The 25,004-nt window shown below is 43.8% G+C and overlaps 2 protein-coding genes across 6 annotated transcripts in view; both read right to left on the reverse strand.

Annotated features, from left to right (window-relative positions):
• UBXN7 (UBX domain protein 7) overlaps positions 1–5,028 on the reverse strand; it is a 30,679-nt gene extending 25,651 nt beyond the window's left edge. For both annotated transcript variants that reach the window (XM_038183859.2, XM_027464082.3), the window contains exons 1-2: positions 4,870–5,028; positions 1,832–1,979 (exon numbers count right to left, since the gene is read on the reverse strand). In XM_038183859.2, the coding sequence (XP_038039787.2) occupies positions 1,832–1,979; positions 4,870–4,942 (221 nt within the window). In that variant the 5' untranslated portion in view covers positions 4,943–5,028. The remainder of the gene's footprint in view (positions 1–1,831; positions 1,980–4,869) is intronic.
• A 2,778-nt stretch (positions 5,029–7,806) lies between these two features.
• RNF168 (ring finger protein 168) lies at positions 7,807–24,554 on the reverse strand. 4 transcript variants are annotated; one of them, XM_038183861.2, is made up of 9 exons: positions 24,393–24,554; positions 19,367–19,504; positions 17,485–18,228; positions 16,566–16,909; positions 15,296–15,372; positions 12,780–12,956; positions 11,964–12,088; positions 11,584–11,671; positions 7,807–10,703 (listed from the first exon to the last, which is right to left on the reverse strand). In XM_038183861.2, the coding sequence occupies exons 4-9, from the start codon at positions 16,864–16,866 to the stop codon at positions 9,642–9,644; spliced, it is 1,830 nt and encodes a 609-aa protein (XP_038039789.1). In that variant the 5' UTR covers positions 16,867–16,909; positions 17,485–18,228; positions 19,367–19,504; positions 24,393–24,554; the 3' UTR covers positions 7,807–9,641. The 4 variants fall into 4 exon arrangements, with proteins under 4 accessions (XP_038039789.1, XP_038039792.1, XP_038039790.1 ...); XM_038183864.2 differs by lacking the exons at positions 19,367–19,504; positions 24,393–24,554 and adding an exon at positions 18,555–18,715 and having other exon boundaries at positions 17,485–17,603; positions 18,092–18,228; XM_038183862.2 differs by lacking the exons at positions 19,367–19,504; positions 24,393–24,554 and adding an exon at positions 18,555–18,715 and having other exon boundaries at positions 17,485–17,603; positions 17,937–18,228.
• Between the last annotated feature and the right edge of the window lie 450 nt (positions 24,555–25,004).

The raw sequence follows: 25,004 nt of genomic DNA on the forward strand, positions 1-25,004 counted from the left end.
TCAGAGATTTGGGGTCAAAAGCGACCTCAGAGGCCATCTATTCCCACTCAAGGCACTGAAGCAGGACTTAGTACACTACGCATTAAGATCTGGCATTGATCACCTTTCTATATCTTGACATTAGATTATACGAATCCTTGGGTGACTTGATCCCAGACTTTGTCAATCTACTATTCAAACATGTTTTCTTCTTTAGTAACTTCCTTAGAACTTGGAAAAGCTTATTAAAAAATAACAAAGGCTAATTTGCCACCCTCCTGTCATGTTTATCTGCATAGAGGGGAAAAAAAGATTATTGGTTACTACAAACTTTCTCCTGATGGAAGACTTTTTGCCTCCACTTTACACTCACGGCCCTTTCTTTTTCCAGAGGAAGAAAAACAACATGGTCAAAATTGTCATTTCCCTCCATACAATTCTGAAGCAGTTATTTGCTTTTGTAGCTGGGCTCCTTCGCGTAACAGCTTAGCTGTGCTTACAGAGACTGCTAGGTAATCTGAAATTATGCCTGGGAGAAGAAATACAATGACAAGGGCTACAAAAAGTATAATTTACCCAGTACAGTCACCTAGCCCATGGGTCTACTCAAAGGAGTGCATGGGCTCACACAACGAAATCCACTGCCACATCCTGCCTATGAACTACTCCTGAAGCACCCTCTTCCCTGGACTCTCCAAAATCTTAAGCGTGCAGTTTGTGGCTCTTGGCCATGCAGGTTTCAAAAAGTAACTCGTAATGTCAGCAAGATGCACTAACCTTGCTATTAACCACCACATCTTTGATTGCTGTTGTGAAGCTAGTTATTCTCCATTTTGTATTTGCATATTTATTTTTCTCTCTTCCTAGAAGTAACACTAAGCTGACCAGCACCTGGAGGGTGTCAAGTATAAAAAAGAAAGTATTCCAATAAAAACTCGAATCGTAAGCCACTGACGTGCCAGAATTTGTCTAGAAATTAAGAACTCTAACACCTACAGATACAGACTTTTAACTTCATTACCTGTCAGGTTCAAGCAGGGAGGCACTTAAACTATAAAGGTTAATGCTCAGACAGTTGTTTAAATTCATACATGTGCTTCAGAAGTATAAGCAACAAAACATTTCTTTAAAAGTCAGTTGCCTTCTCCTTGAAGTGGAAGACTTTCAGAAAGACAAAAGCATGGCTAGGCTTAATTTAGACCTTTTAACGAATGTGACTTGATACTAATTAGCTTCCACTCAAAATATTCCACTCATCCCAAGCAGGCACGTTAACAGGCAGCACTGGAAGACTCTCTGCCATGCTGAAGTGCAACAACACTTTCCTTTATTGGCATGCGATGTGTAAGACACTAATGCAGATTTTGTGGTTGCTTATTCCTCTGCACATTAGTGTACACAATCTAGCCATTCCAGTGCCAAATCTAGCTACTCCTAAGAGAACACAAGAAACTGCTTACAAGCAGGACCGAAGTCACTATGTTTTATAAGAAGCAAAACAATGGAATTCTCCCAGCAAAGCCAGAGTGCTGTAGCAATTTAAAAATAAAAATCTCTTTCCATTGGATCCCCACTTCAATGTCTCAAGCTCTGTCTGTAAAATCAGTGTGCATAACTTACGGAAAACTTCTGAAGTACACGCAAGAGAGACCAGCTTATGTAATAAAAACAGCTTATTTATTAAGAGAAATATCAGGGCAATCAATTGAACAAGATCATCAAAGAAGCACGTTATTACAGTGAAGTGACAGCAGGTTAGGAGAAGGAACAATCATTTTATTTGTTCTGCCTTCCACTGTTGAATTCCTTAGACAGACAATTCACTTATACACAGATACGTTCAAGTACATACTCGGTGTGTGGTCGAACAGAAGACACCCCTGCAGAACTGGTGCTTGGCTCCTCTGCTATGCCTCCACCGTCCAGAAACATGGTGACAGCCATCTCCAGGTTGTTGTTGCATGCCTCCAGCATGTGCTTTCCCACGCTTTCGCTGGCACCTGTAACACCAAAGGAAAAATTAAAGCATTCTTCAGAAAACATGTTGATCGGCAGCACTGGGCACGGCTAACCAGCACGCTTTCTCTCTCACAGCATTAACAATCAGAGCAGCTCACCAGTTGCCATTTATCCCTTAGGCACAACTGTAAATTGAGACTAACACATATCTCAAGGGGGAATGGAGTGTCCAGATAGAGGACAGCCAGGCTTCTGCCTTCCATAAGTAGAAAATGTAGCGGAAGCCATACAAAGAGGTTTAGCACAGTCTTTGTTTTTTCTGGACCCTTTCCTGATACAGTTTTCCAAACGTTAATAGGTGTACCCATCCTGAGTTCTGTTGTGGGATACAAAAGAAAAAAAAAAAGGAAAGAAAACCTGAAAACATTCTTACGGGGTGAATACTAAATACGGTGCTAAAGTTATTTACCCATCTACAACAGGTACTTAAAGAACAGATCCCCTGTTTTTCTGAGTGCTCTAAAATGTAAAAGCAACGAGCAGAAGCTCAGTTCACATAAGAGGAAAAAAATAGTAAACAAGGAGAAAGCAGTACTTGAACATACAGTGATCATGACTAACGTTTATTAAAATGGGCACAACTAAATCTGCTCTTTCTCTTGTTGCTCAGGATGAAATACTGCTTATCAGCACCACGGGTAGCTCTTTGCTCAGAGGGTCAGCCTCCGCCCCCCAAAGCTTACTTAAAATCGCTGTCAAACAAAAGCACTCTCATCAAGGGAACCTCTCCTGTACCCAACCTTCTAAGAGCCTACTTGCTACAGCATCACCCTAGAAGTAGCAGGCTGCCAAAGAGTTTATTTTCATACAGAAAAACTGGTACAGAGGAAGAGTAGCAAAATGCAGCTGAACCAGTTTGGGAGTAGCTTTTGGATCTGTAATAATTCTTAGCAAGTTCACTACAAGTCACTGAGCTGAAGCAAACACCGTTTTCCCAGCATCAGAGTAACAGCTAACGTGAGAGAAACACAATTATTTTTTTCATCAGATGCCTGAGATTTTTCAGAGAGTTCTAGATTAAACAGGCTGATAAGTAAGAGAAAATACACTTCTAGAATTGATTTATCTCCATGGTTTCAAAGGGCTGCACCATTACGTTAAACCACAAAGAAAGCCCGGCAGACCAAGGGAACGGCTTTCTCAAAAACAAAAACAAACAAAAAACAAGACCAAAACAACCTGCCCCAACAAGTGTAATCAGATGACACTTAGCTGTACTTAAAGACATTAATCAAGATGAAAAAAGCGCAAAAGAAAAAACTAGTAACGTCTCAAATCAAACATAAAAGCATCAAGCTCACATTTTCCCACTAACTGCTCTTTGGTATTTTCAGGAGCCCATTTCATTGCCAGTTGTACCAACCAAACACCACCTGGATAGCCTGGATTATATTCACCACCCTCCAACCTTACTGCACAGTCACGTGAAGTCATTCATTTAGAAGAACAACTACATCCAATCTTACACTACTTAAAGATCCCGAGTCTTCCTCACTCCTGAGGAAACCACCACCACACGAATATTTTCAGTGCTTGTGACGGCACGCAGAAAACACTAAATATTCGTTAAGATTCAAAACAAACTTCAAAGAGATCCCATCATTCCATTAGTGAAGATTTACAGGAACTACATTAGCACTTAGTAATTTTCTGGGTGACAGCACCAAAGAAACACAATTCTGCCACCTGGGAACAAAAAATATATTCAAGACAACTCAATCCTCACCACCAGGTACACTACAATCAGATTGCCATATGGAATTCATTTAGCCTTTTCCATGCAAACATTGGTAATTTTGTACGCTTACAAGTCAAATTGGAAAGCTGATAACACAAACCACCAAGGGTGTGTGCTACTGAGCACCTGTCACTTCACGCCAGTGTTGGCAAAACAAGCTCCACAAGAACAGACTTTTGACAGAACCTTGAATTCTGTTAAAAGGGATAAAAAAAATTCAAAATCCTCCTTTAAGAGCGGATGGGTGAAGTGCAGCAGGTTCTCATTTTCCCTTTTGAAAGCATAAAAGGGGGAGCTCTTATGTTTAGCACAACCCATAAGCAGAAAAAGCTGTTGGGCAAACCAGCCTGTTCTGGTTACTTCTTGAACAACTGTCTCAGGCACTACTGAAAAAGGAAACACCAGATATCCTGTAAGGGAAACAGACTGACTGTAGCTTTTCTTTTTCATTTGAGGAGATTAATTCTTGGTGGTTTCAGCAAGGCTAACTGAGTGACCCGCAGCCTGTCAGCGCGCTGTACTAGCCCTGGTCAAGGCCTGAGCGCACCCGCACTGTGTAAACACAGCCACAACCTGCAAACAAATTGCTTGGAGCAAGGGAATCGCGAGCAGCCGTGCTCGTACCGGCTGAAGAGCCAAAGGTATTTGATGAAGCCCTCCTTCGGGCCCTGCCCTGTGGTGCTGTGAGCAGGGGGACGAGGTGGGTTGCATCCACAGAGCACTCTTGAAGCAGCTCACGTAACCGTGTTCTCAGCCAGCCGCCACCCCTTCATAGCTGTTTTGGGGCTTTTTTTGCCCCAAAATGCGGACGAGGGCTCACCCCGGCCCCCTGTGCCCTCCAGCTGCGAGCCCACCGCCGGCTCCCGGCCCAGCAAAACCCAGAGGGACCCCGGGGGACGGGAAGGGAGCAGAAGGGGGGCACCCCTCTGGCAGCCCCCCCACCACCCCCCTCTCTGCGGTGCCCTCCCCACAGCCCCGGGAGCTCGGCCGCGGCCCCGCTCCGCCCCGCGGGGCCCAGCGGGCGCTGCCCTCGGCCGCCTCGGAGCCGGGCCTCGCAGGCGGGCGGCAGATCCGTTTTGTGAAGCACGAAACGACGGCGGCCGGCACCGGGCCCGGCCGTCCTCGCTCCTCACCCGTGATGGCGGTGAACTGCTGGATCAGCCCCCGGAGCGCGGCGGAGGCCGCGGAGCCCCCGGGCGCCGCCATCTTGCCGCCGCCGCCTCACAACAACACGCACGCCGCCGGCACGCACCGCGCATGCGCGGGGCCCGCCCGCGCCCTTCCTCTGCCGGGCCGCCGCGGGGCGGGGCGGGCGGGAGTTGCCGTGGCAACGCGGCTCGCGCCGCCTCGGGCTGAGGGGGGGAGCCTGACAGGAGTTTTGAGAGGGGGGAGGAAAAAGGGATTTAGTTTGATGTTAAGGGGGGGTTAAACGGTACCCGCGGGGCTCACGGAGCTGGGGGGTTGTGGCTCGCCTGCTGCACGACCCGAGGTGGCCGCTTCGATGGCTGTGGTGTTCGTCAGTGTGAAAGGAAAAGGCGTTTTTGGTTAGAAATTCTGACGAGAGGCTTTTGCTTTCCAAATCCACAACGGAGCATCTTGCCTATTAAGATGCTTTTGTTCCAAATTCGGAAGCAGCGGCCTCAACACCAGGCGCTCCCAGCACTTCCTTGCGCTACTTGCAAGAACTGCAAGTGTAGAAAACACATTTCCCTCTTTTCAGCTGGTTTCCAGCACGGCACAGTGTTTCTCACTTGCTACTAATGCCCTCAGCAGGCTGGAATTTTGCAGAGGAGCACCTTATTAACAGGTAGCAGCCACCCTGAATGCAAACACAAGTGTGGGCTCCTGCTTTATGATCACCATTAAGCAGCCATCAGTCACCAACTCCAGCTGCTCACTTGGTTGTCTCTTTCAGCTCCCTGTGCTGTAGCAATATTCCAGCTGTTACCCTCACAAGAAACCACCTAAATCCAACCCATGGATGCTGCACAAGCAGTGGAAGCAAGGCTGCCGCAGATTGAGAAATATTACCCTACCAGCAAGAATGGCTTCTGCTCATGGTTCAGTGCTCTTAGCTTATGGATTCTGCCTGTAGTTATGTCTGCACTTGGCAACTGTAGACAAAGAATTAAAAAATTAAGTTGCACGATCTCACACTATTTGGGTAACTAACACTCAGAAGCAAAGGAATCATTAACCAACCCAAACCAAAGGTTTTTCCCCTCAGCAGTGACTAAATTCTACCTTCTAACCAGAAAAATATAGAAAAAGCTAAAGAGGAGCCTCCTGAGGACTATTGTGCCACGCATGCTGTGAGTGTGATCATCTGGGGGATCTGAGAAGGCTGTTGGACTGGCCTTCTGGTATAGGTTATAACTTTTATGTGTTTTGCAGTTCAATTAGGTGTTTAGCTAATGATTGACTTCTTAGTCTTGTTTATTTTCCCCATCCTGCAACAGCTTTTAACCTGTTCTATGCTTGTGACACGTTTATAAAAAAAAAGGATTATTATTATTATTATTTTACCTAGTCCAAGCCAAAGCTGAAGTGAATTCTAAGCAGCTGAGAAAGTATAATTACAGAACTAAGAAATAAATGTACAGCTTCAGGGTATGTAAAGTTAAAAGACTGACCCAGTAAGCTTCAAAAGTAATGGCTCTTATGTAAGAGGTCATTGTTACATTGAGAGGACAAAATCCATCAGGCAAGAAAAAATACACAAAACCCCCAAATCCTTTACCGCCACCCCTCCAGCAAGTGTACATCTACCCTAGAATATACATCTATACCATTTAGGCCTTTAAAATGGCTTCTTTTTGTGATTTTTACATTTATTTTGGATAGGATTTGCTATTGATGGCAAGGGAGTAAGTCTGTAAGATGCAAAAAAGCCCCCAATTCTTATTCAACTTCTAACTGTGATTAGTTTAGTGCATGTCATAAACCTTAGATACAAGAGACACCTAACTGCCAGGTTAAGAGGGAAGAGAAAGAATCCACGGAACAACTTTGGAGGAAAAAGGAATGGAACTGGTGTTAACTGTGGCAACACTGTGTGCTGGATGTGCTGAGCTACACCTGGTGCATGTGTGCTGGAGGAAAGCCTTCCTTCTCCCCTACCCTCTCTGCTGTCACCCTTTAACATGAACTGGATGACAAAGAGCCCCAGGCACCACAGCTGAGTGGGACTTGTGTTCTTGGTTGTTTGAACATACTCAGATAGACTGCACAATGCTACCCAATTCAGCTGGTTTTTTAAACACAAAGCCCATCTTGTAGCTTTGCATATATTATTTGCTGTCTTCTTGTTACAGGGATGGAACTAGCCCCAAAACAATGAGACCACTAAATAAGCTGAAACCTGATAAAGATCAAGGCTGCCGGGCCTTGAGTTTTTATCTAGATATTTATCTGTACAATCACACATTTTTTCTCTCTTTTTTTTTTTTTTTTCCACTAAGAATCTATCAAACATCAGGACTTGGCTGTAAATGTATCTTCCACGCCAGCACTGCAATATAATGATGGTTGATCTGAGGAAAACACGGTAATGAACCAGGGCCAGAAGCTGTAAGACATGTAAGATTAATTCTTACGATACAAATGGCTTGCAGCTCAAAATACTTCAGGTTCAGACCCCTTCAGTGCTAGACAGTGAAGGCAGTGATTAAGAAGAACAAGGCAAACATTCAAACTGTTTGAGAGGTACAGAAGTACAATCAGGACCAAAGCACCTCAAACTGCAGTTGTACCAGGCATAAATTACAGGGTTTTGGTAGCAGGTGCCAGCACCTGTAGGAGGCTGGGAATTGCCTTCTACCACTCAAAATCTGTTCCAACCAGCTCCAAAATCCTAAGCACCAGAACTTGAAAAATAAAATCAGAGGAGCATGTGGTGCCCTGGCTCAGACTTACTTGAGAAAGGTCTGCGGTCGGCAGGATCTGTGCTCTTGGAAGGAGGTGCTCCATGCCAGAGCAGGGACTGTCTTCCAAGCAAGTTAAGAACATAAGACTTGATAAAATGACGATGAGGCTGAGCAGAGACTTAAGAACAAAACTTTCTCTTCAGCTATTCTGAAAATATAGGCTTTACTTATTACATGCTTATGACAGGAAAAGCCAAGTGTCATTAGCCCCAAAACAGTCAATACTTCTGCCTTCAAGAACACAGTAATCAATGAACAAATATATTTGATAGCCTAGGTAAGACACAAACAAACAGAACAGAAGTAACGATACAGAAACAGATCTATATTGAAGGAGCAGCATTAGAAAATAATGAATTATGTGCAGCAGGTTGCCTGCTGCAGCTTTCTCAAGAAGCATCTTTGAAGAGGCCATTTATTTAGGAGAAACCCACCAGTATTAGAGACATGCAAGCAAAGAAAAAAAAAATAAAATCACATTTTTGGGTCAGTGTTCTGTTTATGTTTTCAATTTTTTTTTTTTGTTAACTTAAAAAACACCAGAAGTTACTGCTTTGAAACAGTTGTTACAAGCATCTCAGAGCCGAGTTGAAAGTTCATAGATCATCCACGAGGTTCCAAAAAAAAGTACGCTTTTGAAGCACTTGCTACCTTCAGTTATTAGCACACATATTTCAGCAGCATAGGTTGGTGTTTTTCTCTCATTCAAAAACATATACTTGAGAAATATATCATGGAAAGAAAGAGATGGCTTCACAACAGCAGTACAGAAAACAATATAACAGGAACACTTCCTCTGCTGACTAGCAGCCAGTCAGCTTCTCCAGAGGCCTCAACTTCCCACAGCCGTCACCTTCCCCACACATCTGGGTTGTAACTCCTTTCAGTGATGTTACTTTTAAAACCAAACTGGAAAACAGTATTTGGTAGTTCCTCAAAAAACAAACTAAAAAAACAACCAAGCCACAACAGTCACAGTCAGGCAGGGTAGTTGAACTCCAGCTGGAAGTTAAATGAATCTGTAGGGTTGTTAAGCCATTACTGACAACTCCAGTTTCCATTTGCTTTTCCCCTTTTGGTTTTGCTTTCTCCGTTGTTAACTGTCTCCTGGACTAACATTTTTTGCGTATTACATGCTTTTAATCAGACTCAACAGTTTGCATATGAAAGTTAAATAGCAGTAAACGTAGGCAGCATTGCATAAGAATAAAGTTACAAAACACTAAGAAAACAAAATTAACAGAGGTAAAAATGAACAGAATACATACAAGCCCACAACCAGTTAGATTACCAGCATCTCTAACAGATCCTTGCCTCTGGCTGTGGGGGAACAATCCGTTTTTTCCCCTCTGAGTAAGAAAGAGGCTACTACACAGCAAGTTGAGGGGGAGGGAAAGAGCATGTTTGCAAGACTGGCTGGCTGGCTATACTCTTGGTAACTGCCAGGCAAACAGCACAATTCAGCAAACACCAAATTCCAGCAACGTGCTTCAGTTTAGCAGAGCAGCGGCTGTGCTGAGTGAAGCCTCAATCTCAGTCAGCAGACAACTGGAGACACAGACTCGCCTTTTCATTTGCTTACTCTGGGAGACGAGCATCCTTCTCTTAGAAGGCTCCAAATTCTTATTCTAACATAAGACCAACAGTTTTTAGATTTTAAACACTAAAGAGTATTTACAGTCAAAATTATAACAAACAAACAAACTTGCAAACGCAAGTCGTAGAAAATAAGCCATAGTCAAGAAGAGGCCAATTAAAATTTTTAAGGTCTAGGGACATGACTTCTTAAAACTTCTCAGAAACATTCATGGCAAGTTTTAATAAGCAGACAGTTTTGGTTGCTCCTGTAGCCTGAAGTGATCCCGCCAAAACCATCACCTTTTCAACTGTTTAGAGGGAGCTCTGCCTAACACAGGGGGAAGCATTACTATGGTTTTAATTTTGATCCTTTCCCACCATGTGTCTGTGGTTCTGTTGCTCTACTCTGCAACAGGGCTTTTAAACATTTGAAGGATTGTCTTCTGCTCTTTTTTAGGCAAGGAACAAATACCATTTGGGTCACTGGTATTAACAACACAATTCAAAACATTTCCGTCCTTGAGGCCAGGTGACTTCATTCGGACTCTGGTAGGAGACTGCCAGTTTTCATTGCATGAACCTTTCCGGACCTTGCGGTGATTTGTTTCAGTCTGTTTTTTTGTTAGCTTCATGTCCTTTGCCTTCTTACAACTTCCCTTTCTAGCAGAAGAGTCTTTCACAGACTGAGGTGTTGTGGTGCGAAGAAGGTACCCATCGGGAGAGCCTTTTTGTCGATTGAGTGACCTTTCCTCCTTGTCGAGCTGTCTTTGCAGCTGCAGAGCCAGAAGCCTATCCTGCTCCTCTTGCAGACGCCTTTCGTAGAGCTCCTGCTCAAAGGCTTTCTGCATTTGCAAGTCAAATTCAAATATCTGCTCCCCTTGGTCCCCTGAAGTTTCTGGGAAAGTTCTTCTCCTCTTACCAAGCACACCCAAGTCAACCACTGCTTCAGCCAGTGGTTCTGGAGATTTTCTTTTTGGAGTCTCCATAGTGTTCTGCAAGCTCTCTGGTATCTTTTCATCTGGGTTTCCAGCCACCTTCGTGAGATCACGTATCCCACTTTTGCTGTCAGACATCATAGAAGTTGTTGCTGACTGAATACAAGCACTAGTTTCAGCACAGTTTTCAAGGCTTATGCGTTCTACATGTGTTAAACTGCCACTGTCCAACTCTACTCCGTCTTCTCCTTTAGCTCTAGGAAGAACTGTTCTAGCCCCTTCCCCTTCTGCAATTCCACGAAGCGTATCCGGACCTTCATCTGCCAGACAATTTGGTCCAGGTGATTTTTTCTGCTTGGTGGTGGTCTCCTCTGAAGTTGAGGCACTTAAGTAGTTCATGCATGACTCCAAAAATGAATCCTGAGCAGTGGAAGACCTGGTCACACCCGACAGCTGTGGAGACAACGTTGGCATTTCCTCTTGCTCATCTTGCTGCACAGTACTGCTGCCTGCATCGTTACTGGCCTCCTGAAGGAAAGAGAGACATCCCTAATTTAATAAACTTATTAAAAGTCAATGGGTATGAATAAAATGCAAATCTCATTTATCGTAGCCGCACTGCTCATAACTACTCAGGGATATTAACTTGGATTTTTCTTTAAAAAGAATAGAATTGTTCAATAATACTGAAAGTATTTAGTACAATCTATTGCAGCTTGGCTAAACGACTGGAAACAACTGCAGCATTCCTCTGCTATCAATGTCTCAAATCAGCTGTTCAAGATATTAGTCTGCTCATCTTCTTTAGCAGTCTAGTAGGAGAGATACAAAGAGACAGACAGACACACAGACACGAATTAATGAAAATCAGAGTGCAACCTTCTCAAATGAGCTCCAGAATGATCATAAATTTTATACACCATCACTTGCCGCCCAGAGCTCATTGAGGATCTTAATGTAAACAGCATTTACTCCTTCTGAAACCAGGAGTATGCCTTATTGAAATCATCAAAAAAGCTGCAGAATTAGAGGAAAAACTCACGGTAATTAAAACTGTCCATGGACAAGTGATAATCTGTGAATTGAGTAGATGCAGGTATCCTGGAGCAGATAGATAACACACAAGATACAAAGAGACTTTGACTTCAAAGTTCTTCTCAGTACTTAAATTTAGTTAACTGGAGTCTTTGCATAGATACACAGGGGAACTACCAAATAAGCTGTAGGTGTGCGTCTGCTGACTATTGAGCCTGGTTTCTTCCCTTTCCACTTCTGGGAATCACGAATGCTGAAGGCAGTTTGAAATGGGAGGGCTGAATTGCACCGTGCTGACAGGCATTACTATACGCAACGCATAGAATAATCTGTAATTACTAACACTGAGATTTCAAAAAATAATTCTAGTTACCATGGAGCCAGAGTCACTCCTGCGTCCTTCTGTTGTTCTGGAGAACGAAGCTGATCCCGATGTACGATGATGCTTTGGAGACAGATACCTTAAAGGAGAGCAAAGTATACCTTTTAAAACTTTTTTTTCCCTCCTTGAATTGCCAGTGCTTTGCATTAATCATCAGCTCAGGTTCATTCTGATAATGAAAAACAAAAGAAGGGTGAGGGCTTCCCTTCTCCTCCGTATTATCCTATAAGATATTTTAACATTTAGTAGCTTACATTTATCCAAATTATCATGGGAAGCCAGGCTGCAAGATTCCAAGGAAGCACATGGAGCAGAAAGACATTATATCAAGAAACAGATCACTAATCATTAAACAAACTTGGCTTTCTTACTTCTGAATGTCTCCAGAGTTGCTTGGTTTGCTCTTTGTCTTGCACAAATTAGCTGTGAATGACGCACATGAGAGGCCGTCTCCTGGTGAAGGACTGCTGAGTATACGTTCTCTGGAACTGTCATTCTTCAATGACAAGGAAAAATAGCATTATGTAAAACAAAACACAACAGAAACTGAACTACTACTGTCCTTCTATTACAAGATTAGTTACTTTTATCCAAGGAATTCCAGAACTGTGAGTAAAAGGTAGTTATGGAATACGAAACATATGAGTGATTCTGTATGCTTTCCTGTATCTGGCAGTAAGGGGCAAGAGGTTTTGGTTCTCAAATGACGTTATTAGGACTATTAGCAGATAGCAAAAAAGCAGCCAACAAAGACCACAAACAAAAGTTCCCTCCACCCCTCCAAAAAACAAAACAAATTGTATTTTCTCAAACGTCATCATGTTCCTTTTTCCAGTACAGGAGGACATAGACCTCAATTTCTTCCAAAATAGTGTTTTTTTAATTCACAGGGGAAACGAAGTAGTCAGAAGAAAAACAATGTTTTAAAACATTTTACAGCAAGAACTTCCTGCACCCATGTCAGGTTCCTAGTACACAGTTCGCAATACTTGGGGTATTTCTCACTCCCATTGGTTCTTCAAGAGTTAACAGGTCAATTAAAGATCTAACATACCGATGGCTGACAACAGCTTCCAACTACAATTCAGATAAATTTAAGTTATTCCGAAGTTTAACTTTTGCTCTGAAAAAACTAAGTTGCTTTCATTAAATGAACACCAGTAAATGTCCCCTTCATGTTAACTCACCAGGCTGTTGCTCAGCTCCCATGCCAATTCTTCGTCTTGTTTAAGCTGTTCCTCCATCTCCCTCTGTCTTTCTTCTGCCAGTCTGCGTTCCTCCTCTTCTTCTGCTAGCAGCTTTTGAATGTATTCCTCACTTGCCTTGTTTTCCTCTTGTTCATGTGCTCGCCTTTCTGCCTCCACCTGAAAAAGTGTTTTTTTTTTTTTTTTAGGCATCTGGTTACTACTGCCAGACCACACTTTACATCAAAACCTCAACTGAGACTCCTTCAGTGGGGACGATCCACTCCTCGCAAAGACACCGCACACTTCAAAGACAGTATTTAACTGCAGAACTCTCCAAAAATGTAAGAATCAAACAGACACTGCGTGCAGGGTCTTCAGTTTGATACCAGCAACCTACCTGTTGGTTTCTGTAAGATTACACTGTTAATATTGCAAACATGAAAGGTTAAATTCATTTGCTTGCCTTTTTAAAATGTTAGTAACAAGATTAACCTCTACAAATACATGTGCTAAGATTCTTTCTAAGGCTGAGTGCCAGCTAGACCACAGTGCCTGCCGATTGCGCTCGTATCATCTTATTTCCATCATGAGTGCAGATGCCTGAAAGACAACACATCTTTTCTGTGCCCTTCTCCTCTCTTCTCGCCTGGAACATCCACAAGCCAAAGCAACAGACCAAGAATTCCAAGTCTGCCTCCCTTTCTCACAGCAGACACCCACGCAGAGTAAATCAGTTACAGCAACTCCACAAGGACAGCAGAGTACTTAAAGAATGAATACAACTTTCTTGAACTTTGTAATGGAATTTGGAAATTTTCTTTTATGCATTTATAGCTTATGAATGGTACCAGAAACCCTTATATATTTCACTATTCCTGGGCACCATCTCCATTTTCCATTGATACTATCAATAGAGAAGGGAACTTCTATCAGCTAAAGAGAAAAGAATATTCTGATACTATTTCCAGTTGTCATTCTTATTATTATGTCTGAATTGTATAAAGAAGGATCCTTGAACAAACAAGGTTAGGATCTCTTAAAAATATTTTCCATTTTTTTCAAATGAACACAAATAACACAGGGAATGAACAATTAAGAAAGAGAATGCTGAGTATTCATTACTGAAGCTCATTTAATCATAGTCTGTTTTACTCAGGGAGTGAAATCAAGAAGGCAAGTACAAGACCAAAGCCAAAACAGTTTCAAATTTTTCTATCTGCTAGTCCCAAATCCTTTATGTGCACCTCAGGACCTGCAAAAGCCATTTCAGTACGTGTGAGTAGGGATGCAGATAGTGAAAGGGCAATACTAATCCCGGAAGAATTCCTCTGTGCAGTTTTGGGAAACATAAGGAGAGCTGCCTGTGTGTTCTGCTGTGCTTGTACCTCCACGCATTTCCTAGCTTGTGAAGCACACCTCCTGGAAGGGACAACACAGCATATGCTGCTGGGTCACCTGAGATGCTGAGGTAGGCAGGAGAGTTAACTGGCACAAGAAAACTTGGGAAATGTGGGCTTATGTCCAACACAAGGAAGCCTGTCCTCTTTACTGCAGGAGGCTGGCAAGGCGCTCGATGCAAGCATCACATATATTTATCCCACTCTCACAGTCTTCCCTAGGCAACCATTTGCAGCTACTGTTGGAGAAAAAACACAGAACTGCAGAGGCTGCGGCCTCACCCAGTACAGCCTTTTGTAGATTTTTATTTAAAGCAAAAAGGCAGGCTCAATTCAAATGAAATCATCCCAGCTATCTAGCTGTACTTTCTGCAGAGCATGCTTGAACAGGAACATCAACAAAATAAAAGTTTCAAGTCCCTGAGCCTTTGGATAAAAAGAAAAAAAAAAAAAAAAAGATCTGCCCCTCAGCCTTGACTTAGAGTGACGGACACTAAGGCTGCAGTTTGGCAGTTCGATTAATACTTGAAGGTGGCATAAGCTGAAGCTGCCACCAGAAAATGCAGCCGTTAGCCAGCATAAATAGCTGAACAAACAGTGTCTGCTCTTTCAGCTTGTGCCAACTGTGTGTCTGAACTGCAGACTGCTACCTTCCACTGCTGGCAACAGCCGTTTGCTCTTGCCAAAGTGCACACACTCCATCCTTCCTCTCTTCCTTCCACGTGGTACGTACACCACGCAAATGACACACTGGTGGCAGCACAATTCAGTATTGCAACCAGATGTAGAATCCCTTTGAGGTTGGCTTCTGTTTGTTTGTTATCTCTGCATGCTCAGCCCTGATATCAAGTTCTTTGCCTTATTCACAGTTTCTTATATGTAGAGGTTACAAAGCCTTCTTATATATAGCCTTGTGACTATGTGGCCTTCTTAGAGTCTCTTCAGTAAAGGATAAAAATTTAGTTCACGCTTTGCAAACGACCTGTGTGCTCTTGCAGCAGCAATCCCCTTTTAAGTATCTTCTTTGTCTGATAAATAACATTTCAACTGTTTGTGGGAACAATTAAAATAACCACATGCAAAGCATTACTGTTTTTAAATATATATTTTTAGACTTACCTTGCTAACCTCTGCTTCATATTCCTGTCTCAGTTCCCCAGGTTTGCTCAGCTGGTGTTGTGGATGAGGGACACAGACTAATTCAGAAGGGAGGATGAGGAGAGTAAGTAACAAAGGAAGACCATGACAGTCAAAAACAAGTTTTTTAACAACAAAAAAAAAAATTGCTTCCATGCCCTGTCACAGGAATGACTTAAGTTAAGCTTTATGAACAAGGTATAAAGATAGTAATAGTAACGAGGTTATTGCTGCATAACAAAGCAGCAAGAACAGTCAGTATTTTCCAAGCACTTTATGCTGAGCAAATATATATGCTGATCATAACTTATATCTTGCTTTTTGCAATTAATTATTTCATTGTAAGTGGAAAAAGTAAAACAACGTGTCTTAGAGCCATCCTACCAAAGGAGGTCAAAATGCTATTCACTGAAATATATATGTACTTTGTTTTCTGCTAAGGATGTTATGTTTTATTTAGTATTCTAACTGTGTGCAATCTCACAAGAGGTCAAATCAGCCCTTCAGAATATTAATTCTATGTCAATTTAACATAACAGACCTAAAATGTAATAAGAACAATCTGCTCATGTGTTTTGTTCTTTTCCTGAGAAATTCTAAGGTTACTACATCTATCATTCTCTGATATGTGTAAAACACTCAAGGTCAGAGCTGTTCCTGACCACGCTGGCAAGGATAAGGAGACGTGCAGGAAAAGAAGTGTTGCCTCTCCCAAATTAGCCTCCCCCAGATATTAACTGTCAGAAGATATCAAATTTTAAGAGAGCTTACAACATAATAAACCCCCAAACCCTTCTTCTAGGAATTAGTGAGATTTTCCTTCCTTTTGTACGACATCACAGTTTTAGTCTCTATGACCCCTGGATAGACTGAAGCTCTGGAATTTTCAATCAAACTTATCAAGAACACCTGCAAGTTGAAAAAAATTAACCACTTCACTTACCTGACAGTGATAAACACAAACACGGATTTTACAGCTGAAGTTGAGTCAGTAACAAAAAGCTGTCTTTGTAAGGACAGGGAACCACGCTGCAACACTTACCTGCTTGTGCTTTTTGCACTATCTACTTAAATGATGATACAATACAACTTCTCTGCCTTGCAAGTCCTTTTCATGGAACACCTCTGACACCACACCTTCTAGCAATAACACAGCATGTCTGTGGACAGTTTCTTCTGTCACAACAGCCCAAGTCCACTAAGTACTTTGGTAAAAGCAAAGACAACCCAGGACAAGTCACATTTTACTTACTTTCCTCTTCCAAATCCTGTCCGTTAATTCTACGCTCGCATTCCTTTGGATAATTCTTCTGAATCTTTTCCCAGAACTCCCAGTTGATAAGAGTGTTTCTGCGGGCATTGTATCGTGCCCAGGAAGAGACTCGACGCCGACAAAAAGGGCAACAAAGACTGGCATTTTCAACTGTCAGCTGGAAACAAGAATTACAGAGGGTATGGTTGCACGGTAGTGTCACAGGCTCCACAAAGATCTCCATGCAAATTTGACACAGGCAGTCAGCTAAGGAAAGAGGAGCCTCCGATTTCTTCGACATATTGACTCGAAGCTCAGGAACAGGACTAATATAACATCAGTACCTGAAAGCAGAAAGAAACTTGTACTTTACTTGTCCTAACAAATGTAATAGAGAACACTGTTTTATAAGTACCTTATGAAAACCTCAGCATATTTAAGAAGTGTGATTAATTCATTCCTTTTGCTCGCAATCACAAATTCTTGACTTACAAAGGAAGACACAGGTCTTACCAGAAGTCACTACAGCAGGGCTTACTGCAGTAGCTTCCAGTGTACTGTAGCAGTTACTTCAGAGGATAGCAAGGAGGTAGTAAGAAGAAAGGAGAAAGCGTAAAAATTCTTCCAACATTTATTCTCTAACAGTTATAAGCTATGCTCACATTTAGCAGATGATACTGCAGTCCCTGAATCAACCCTCAAAACAGATAATTTTTTGGTATATGCACATCCTTCAAAAGCTGCTTCTAGTACAGATTTATTTCTGGTATTTTCTAAAGGAGAAATACAACATTCTTCCTGAGCATCAGAGGAGGTTTCTCCTTAGAGAGAAAGTTCTTCCTCATTCATGCGTTTGCTTAAGCTGGAACTTGAAAATCAAAACACTTTTTAGACCCACAAACATAATCAGAGAACTAACCAATGCATTCAACACTTCAGCATCTTCCACGATGACTTGTATGACTTAAAATGGTGGCGATCATCCAACCTTTCTGCTACCAACCCTCCTCAAAAGACTTTTCACTTGGCCCACAAATGCTGTGGAACAGAAAATAAAAATAAAAGACTACACCCAAACAGGAAAAGTGACAAGAATACTTTCAAGTTACAGAAATTTAAGAAAGTTCTTTCAAGCTCCACAAAAAAACAGCCGACAACAGAAAGACAGGAGAACTTCCTGACAGAAAGGCTGTAATTTCAGTTCAATCTTAAATAATCCACAGAGGAACTTGACAATGAGGCAGAACTATATTAAGGCAGGTGTTAGTGGTTCTGTTCTTCCTTCTCTGATAGAGCAAATCCTTTATTTTTTAAAAAGGATGCTGGCTAACATTGAAACACCCACTTGTACAAGTCTTTGTAACAAACCACCTCAAAAGTCCATATATGCCTCTTCTGGACCAAGCAATTTCAGTGGTTATGCGCACAGAAAAATTAGCAGCTGCGAAGTAGGCTAAACACGGATCTTCGAGCACAAGAGGAGGGCAATGAGGGCACACAGGTGGCCGCAGGACGGAGGGTCTCACAGATGAGCGCTCCTGGGGCGATGCAGCTCCGCGGCTGAGCCGGAGGAAGCGAAGCGGGCAGCTCGGGCTTCTGCTGGGCTGACGAACGCAGGCTCTAAGCAGGTCCCAGATCCCCCAACGGAGCGGTCAGCGCGGCACTAGCACGGGAACACCTCATTAAAACACAGCCAAACGAGCACAAACGCAGCGAGGAGCAGCGCTCGGGCGGGCCCCTCGCTCAGCGGGCGCCTGTGGCGAGCAGGCCGCGGCGGGGGCGGGCGGCACAAAGCGGGGAGGCCGCGGGGCGACCCCGCAGCGGGGCGGGGAAGGGAAGGGGAAGGGAAGGGAAGCAAAGGGAAGGGGCCTGGCGCTGGGGAGGCCGCGCCGAATCCCGGCGAAGAAGCCCGCCAAGCCGCGGCCGCGCTCCCCTCAGCCCCAACGTCGCCACCCCCCGCCAAACGGCCCGGCCCGGCCCGGCGCTCACCTCCCCTCAGCCCCTCCGCGCTCCCCTCACGGCCGCGGGGCTCCGGCTGCCGCTGCCGCTCCTCCCTGCCGGGCTGGGCCCAGCCGGGACGCGGCGCGCAGGGCCCGGGCTCAGCCCGCGCGGAGGCGGCAGGAGGGGCCGTGCTGCTGCCCCGCCCGCCAGCCCCGAGGTTTCGGGTTTTACTCGCTTGTGGCACTTTCTGTAACAGCGGAGGCCGCTGCTTCAGAAATCCAGAGTCAGAGCCCACAGAATTATGCTGAATTCTGGAATTCAGCTGCACACGGTTGCTCTGTAATGTGGTTCTCTGGATAAATGTTTAAGTGAGGAAGGGTGAGCTGCCATCCTGGCTGAAAGGCACCTCAGGCCTGAGTGTGTCCAGAGCCTGATGCCAGCATTCCCACTCGGAGGACAGGAAAACCAAACAAACACACTACTAAAGTCTAAGCACAGGTGCCAGAAGTATGAATGTCCTGGTCTTACTTAACAGGAGAAGGGAATCATAGCATTAATGCTCTTTTTTCCTACTTATGGTAGAGATGCTTGCTTAAAAAGTCTTTCTGCGCTCTTGGAAGTGGTATAACTTTCTTTAAACCATATAAATATTCAGTTTGAAGAAGTAACCGTCTACTACTTGAACCAAAGGAACCTTAGTCTGTCCTCATGTTGTCCATTTCTATCGTACATGGTAAACCAGACCATGCCCAGATTGTATAAACTCATGTTAAAGTGCATGTAACTGCACTGTGCTCCCCAGGGTCATCTGCACATGTAGGGACCAGGACAGGACGGAGCGATCCTTCACTTGCACTCACCTTTCCTCTAGTGTTGATATCTGCGTCGTGTCCCGGCTCATCTCCTTCTCCAGGAGATCAAACTTCTGTGCCAGTTCCTGCAAGCTCGAGTCCAGATCTTTGAACTGAGTCTCCAAGGATTGCAGCTTAGTTTCTACTCTGAGGGATGGAAAACAGGCTTTTTAGAACTTGGGCATCAATGTGTTGCACATTCTGCCATCAAAGTGGTGGCTCACTCCACTGTGAACAGATCCAGATCAGGTTTGAGGTTCCTCCAAGCTGCATGGGAACATTTACTTGTTTTACAGATGCATACTCCACTAGAGTTATTAGTTTTCTTACGTGACCTTGGTCTTTTTGAGCCTTCCCTGGAGCAGAAGTCTTATAACTTGTAAACACAGATACAGCCATAGGAAAGACCTGTGTTTAGATCTGTGTGTAGTTGAGTTGCAGGTATCAACCATTTGCATTAACATTAGTGGTGCAAGTGGTGGTGCAAGGTTTTTTTCTTTTATTTTCCCCCCTCTAAGATATTGTGAGGTGATTTGTGCTTTTACTTGTACCGTGATGATCTTCTGAACCCTTTTCATTTGACATTGAACAGAACCTCTCATTCTTCCCCAGATTAAAAATGACGCAAATAATAAACCAAGCCACCCACATTATGTTATTGTCCTCTGTTAGCTTTTCCTGCTCTGTTTTTCCCTTTTGTATCTGTTCTGCAGAACAACTGCATGACAAGGAGACCTTAGAGAAACAGCAATAAAAAAACTGCTGTGTTTTGTAGTTGATATTTCTTCACTGCTTTTTCATAATTTTGTATCTGTTGTGGTTTTCCTTAATTAAAAAAAAAAAATAAAAACAAAACAAAACAAAACCAACCATACATACATATGGTTGAAGATATATATATGTGAAGATATGTATGATATACATATATATGTTATATATGGAATGGTAATTCGTGTCAAGAAAATGGTTGATATTAATAAAGAAGGGGGAGATTTGAGAGTGTGGTCATGGAGGTCAGAAAGCCCCGTGGTTGAGATAACATTAGACTCTTAAGGATGAGGCCATCAGGAATGTAAAAGAGTTCAGAGGGAACAAAGAGGGGTGATTCAGGGGACTCCATGCAGCCTCGGGTTGTTTGTTCTACAGCCATTAAGGCATGGAAGTTTCTGGGTGTTTGCCATTGCTGTTATTTGCAAAGTTGTTTGAGCAATGAAAAGTTGTTTTGAAAAGAACTGCTGTGGGGAGAAGGGTAGAAGAGGGGAGCCTGCCCTCAAGATAAAAAAGGCAATGCGATGTGATGAATTTATGTCATCAATAAAGGAGAAAGAAGGAATGAAAAGGAACAGGCTAACAGAACAGAGACCAGGACGGGAACAGGCACACTGATTGCCTCATGAAGATCGGTTCGGCCAGACTCAGCAAACTGCTCAGAGCAGCTTGTACAGAAAGTCGCTGGGAATGGGCACTGGAGCTGGGAAGAAGCTCGAGCTGAGAGAAGCGGAGCCGCACACAACTGCCCCTCGCTGGTCAGCAGCTGCGTGTTATGGGGAATCGTACGTCCTTAGGAACACAGACTGTCCTGGGAACCTTACAGCTTATTCTCCTTATCAACAATTGGACAGTTTATGAGCCTGAAATATGGGACCAAACTGAGGTCAAGGTGTGGGACTCTGCTACAAAAAATAACAAGTTGGCAGTGGGATTGCTCGGCACCTGGCGAGCAGCCTCTGAGGCCTTACAGAGCCGTGTGGGGCCACAGCCAGACCCGTGTGGGTGGCCAGGCAGTGACGGAGCTGCGGGCTCCTTCACTGATCCGACTGCTGCACCACGGGCCCCTCTGCTGCTACAGCCACCCCAGGCCTTTGCTGTTCCACCCCCTGCTGACCCGGACATGCCTTTGGACCCAGGCCTCTTGGCCTTGAAAAAGAGATGGATATGCTTTTCTTCGATCCGGGAAAAACGGGATACGTAAGGCCTGAAGACAGAGTTGCTTGACAACTTGGAGTGAGGCATATTGTTCAAAAGGAATGGAAAATGGAGACTTTTAAGTCATGGAACTTAAAGGATTGTTTGCTACCTTTCCTGATTGTACGTGTGTATAGGGATACTAGGGTTTAGTATGTAAAACCATGTTCTATATTTAGAATGTTTGATGTTCGTGTATGTGTGTTGGTGGAGTGTAGACTCCCTGCACACCCAGCGCTGTTTACTTGCCTTTTATACCTTTTATAGCTTTTATACCTTTTATAAGTATAAATATTACAAAATTCAGATTGAGTTGAGACTTCCATTTATAACATCTATATATATGAAGATATGTATGATATATATATATATATATATATGAAATATATACCCTTAAGAAAGGGTATATCATATATACCCTTATAAGAAAGGGGCAAAGAACATAGACACTTGCATGAGTATCGAGCTGTTGCTTTACCAACAATAGCTTCTCCATCTACCTGGCTTCCCTTCTCCTGTTTTGGAGCATCTGCAGTAGTCCTGAATGAGGGAGGAAAATAAAAAGACATTGGCAGTAGAATATTTTCCTAAGTCTCCCTGGCCTTAATTCGTTATCTGCCTGGCAGCTTGTAAGGGTCCATCTCTAATGGTTTTCTGTTGTTTCCTGAGGCTAAGACTTCCTTTAGGATCTTGTAAAAGTTGCTTTCTTCCTGACCCTATATTTTTAGGGCTTCTCTTGCTTCAACAGGTATTTTATTTCTCAGTCTCTTTTCTCGTGTCACATTAGAGATTTTTGGCCTTACAGTGGTGTAAGAGGACAATGCAGTGTGCGCTGAAGCTCTGGTAGCATGAGCCGTAGGAATAACACAAGGTAGCGTGCTTTCAGACAGCAGCTGTCAGGAAGCTGAGTCTTTTCTCCAAGGTTCTCCTAGGGGATGATGAGAGCTTCCTGGGGGAGCCATTTACCTGTGAATTACTCCATAAATGCCACTTTATCAGGGTAAATAAGCTTTCATTCTTGCAAGCATTCTTCTATGCAAATAATAGTAGAAACTATCAAAGATCCCAGCGTTAACAGTACCTTCAGAGCTGTAGTAGTTTTTCAGCAGCCTTTAGGTTGATGCTTTAACATCTGACCTCTTTTGTCTTTCTGGCACTATTTCAATATGGGGCATGGGGTTTATTGCCTGTCTGTGAATTACTCTTGTGTACTTGTAAGCATCTGTAGTAAACATTTCAGCATGTGCTAATTTTGGTTCTAAAAATGGCTGGTTACAAAATAGTGAGACTGATCTCTGTAACTAATCTACATTTTTTTGTAGATTCTGATAGAATCAGTGCTTCTGTCTTTTGATCAAGGGTCTGAATGCAACTTGAGGAAGAATTGATTAAACCTCCCGCTTTCCTTTTAATAATAATATCATATAATAATGATTTAATAATAACCTCTAATGTCTGTCTACTGTAGGAACAAACCACATCTCAATTCTCTACCAGAAAGCTTTTCAAGTTTTTCTTCTGTTAGCATAGAGAACTAGAAGATTTGCAGTAAAAACTCTCATACTCCCACTTTCCTAGAAGTGTGGTTCTATGCTTACGCTTATTTCCACTGCTCAGGCGCTCCCAGAGAATGACGTCTTTCCTTACTTTAGAGCTGCTGCATAGCTTTTTGTTTTCCAGGCCAACACAGAGCCCCACATTTCACAGCTCTTCCTCTACTCTCTCTCTCTCTCTCTCTCTTTCTTTCTTTTTCAGTTACTGCTGTGTGAATCAGCCTCATAAAAACTGTTGATAAATAATACTAGTATTTTGAGCAGAGGAGCAGTTTTTTACAAGGTCTGTCAGCCAGTGTTAGTCTATAAGCTTTGCATGTAGGTGGAAGGGTTTGGGCTGGGGGGGCTGCAGGGGTGGCCTCTGCGAGAAGAGGTGGGGGCTGCCCTGTGCTGGTTCTGGCCATCTCTGCACTGGACCCAGTACTGCTGTTAGAGGGGCGAGCTGGTCTTTGACTGGAGTATTTACATAAATCAATATCTGAAACATTAATTGCATACACAGAAGTACTACATTTCATCAGCAGTGATACTCTCAGAGGACAGTGATAATGCTTACTACACGTAAAGCAGAGCGGTGTGTGTGACACCTAAGTTGGCAGGAATTTCTTGCTTGCTCCCATTTGTGCAGCAGACAGGAAAGACAACACCAGGAGATACGCATGTGACAACACACTGCAAGGGGACGCCAGCTTGCCTGTCTCCTAGCTGTGGAGAGTTTCAGACCCTTTTCCAACTCCTTCCTTCTTCCCAAAGAGCAGTGTCTGTCGCACTCGCTCCCACTTGCAGCCCGCCTGGCTGCTCAGCCACCATCTAGCAGCGATGGTGCTGCCGCACTGCAGTGGAGCGTGGGGCCGGGTGCCAGCAGGGGTAGCGTGTGCCAGGATTACTTTACATGAAGCCAATGAACCTGTCCATCAAGCTTTTTTGCAAGCCTCTTGGGAGTATAGGCTTTGGAAATGGAAGGTGACTCAGCGTCACCTATGTCCCAGTTCCGTGGTTACAGGGATTTTCTTTCTCAGAGCATGCAGGAAGGGTCTGTTCTTGCTGTCTGTTAACTACAACCACCTACCTCCTATCTTTGAACCTTCTAGATGCTGAAACGTTTTCCCAAATTCAGAAGCTCATCCCAGCCCTCCCATTTGCAGCTGGACCACAGCAGAAAATGCAAACCAGAACTTCCCATTACCACCAGGCCCCTGGCAACACTTCTTGCAGTGCCAGCCTACAGAATCCTGCAGCAAACAGCCGGCACCAGCAGCTTGGAGCTGGCCGGGATGGCGCTTGTGAAATGCTGCAGCCTGCAGCTCTGTCCCCCTTCCCTCTCCAACAAATAAAGGTAAAGCAGAAGATTGCACACGAACTACCCCCTTCCCATACACACAATACATATATTTACATCCTATCTACTTCCCGTGACAGTTCCCAGAGGAAGTAAAGGTTTGTCTTGCTAACAGACCACCACAGCCACAGTCTTCTCTCCCCCTGCCCCTTGTGCCCTCACACAACCCTTTGATGACCTGTTCAATGTCTTGCTCAGCGCACGCAGGGATATGCTGTCTTTAGCCATCTTCCTGGAGAACAAGAAGAGAAGAAATAAAGCCGGAGCGGGCTTGTACCTCTCCTGAAGCAGGCAACAACATGGGCAGGAGCTCTGACTCCTGCTGGAGGTTGTTTGTGCTGGGGCTTTTTATAGACCGTATATCCAGATATAGCTCACAGATGCACGGACACATGCCCCTGAACATGTTACATACCCAATTACGCATCTGCACCTCTTCCCTTGACCTACTGATCTCGTCTGTCTTCAGATATAAAATGAATTCAAAGGTGATGATGAGAATGGGGAATCTGCACCAGCCTGCTTGTTTGCTGTTCAGGCTTTATTTAGCTGTACGGCCCAGCAGCTCCTGTCTTAGGCCAAAGTCTCATGCTGTGAAAGGCCGTACAGGCTGATTGCTGTTGGGTTGAGATTTTCTGTTTTGATGAAAACTGAACTTGGTTGAGAAGGATTTTTATTAGGCTGCTGGGAGCTGCTTCTGAGGATGGAGAGTAGCAAAACCCACATCACTGGAATCTCATCCATAAAGGATGGACAGCCTAGCACTATGGCAACTGATTGTTACAAGCTA

Source organism: Anas platyrhynchos, chromosome 9, assembly GCF_047663525.1.
Source record: "Anas platyrhynchos isolate ZD024472 breed Pekin duck chromosome 9, IASCAAS_PekinDuck_T2T, whole genome shotgun sequence".
Classification (NCBI taxonomy): Eukaryota; Metazoa; Chordata; class Aves; order Anseriformes; family Anatidae; genus Anas; species Anas platyrhynchos.

Bases quoted from the DNA above. Each gene is read 5' to 3' on its own strand.
- RNF168 (XM_038183861.2), bottom strand. From the start codon at position 16,866: ATGTCGAAGAAATCGGAGGCTCCTCTTTCCTTAGCTGACTGCCTGTGT. The intron at 15,373-16,565 runs GTAAGTAAAATG...CTTCTGAATTAG, and splicing joins ACAGGATTTGGAAGAGGAAA to TCTGTGTCCCTCATCCACAA. The intron at 11,672-11,963 runs GTAAGAAAGCCA...CTCTCCTTTAAG, and splicing joins AACTCTGGAGACATTCAGAA to GTATCTGTCTCCAAAGCATC.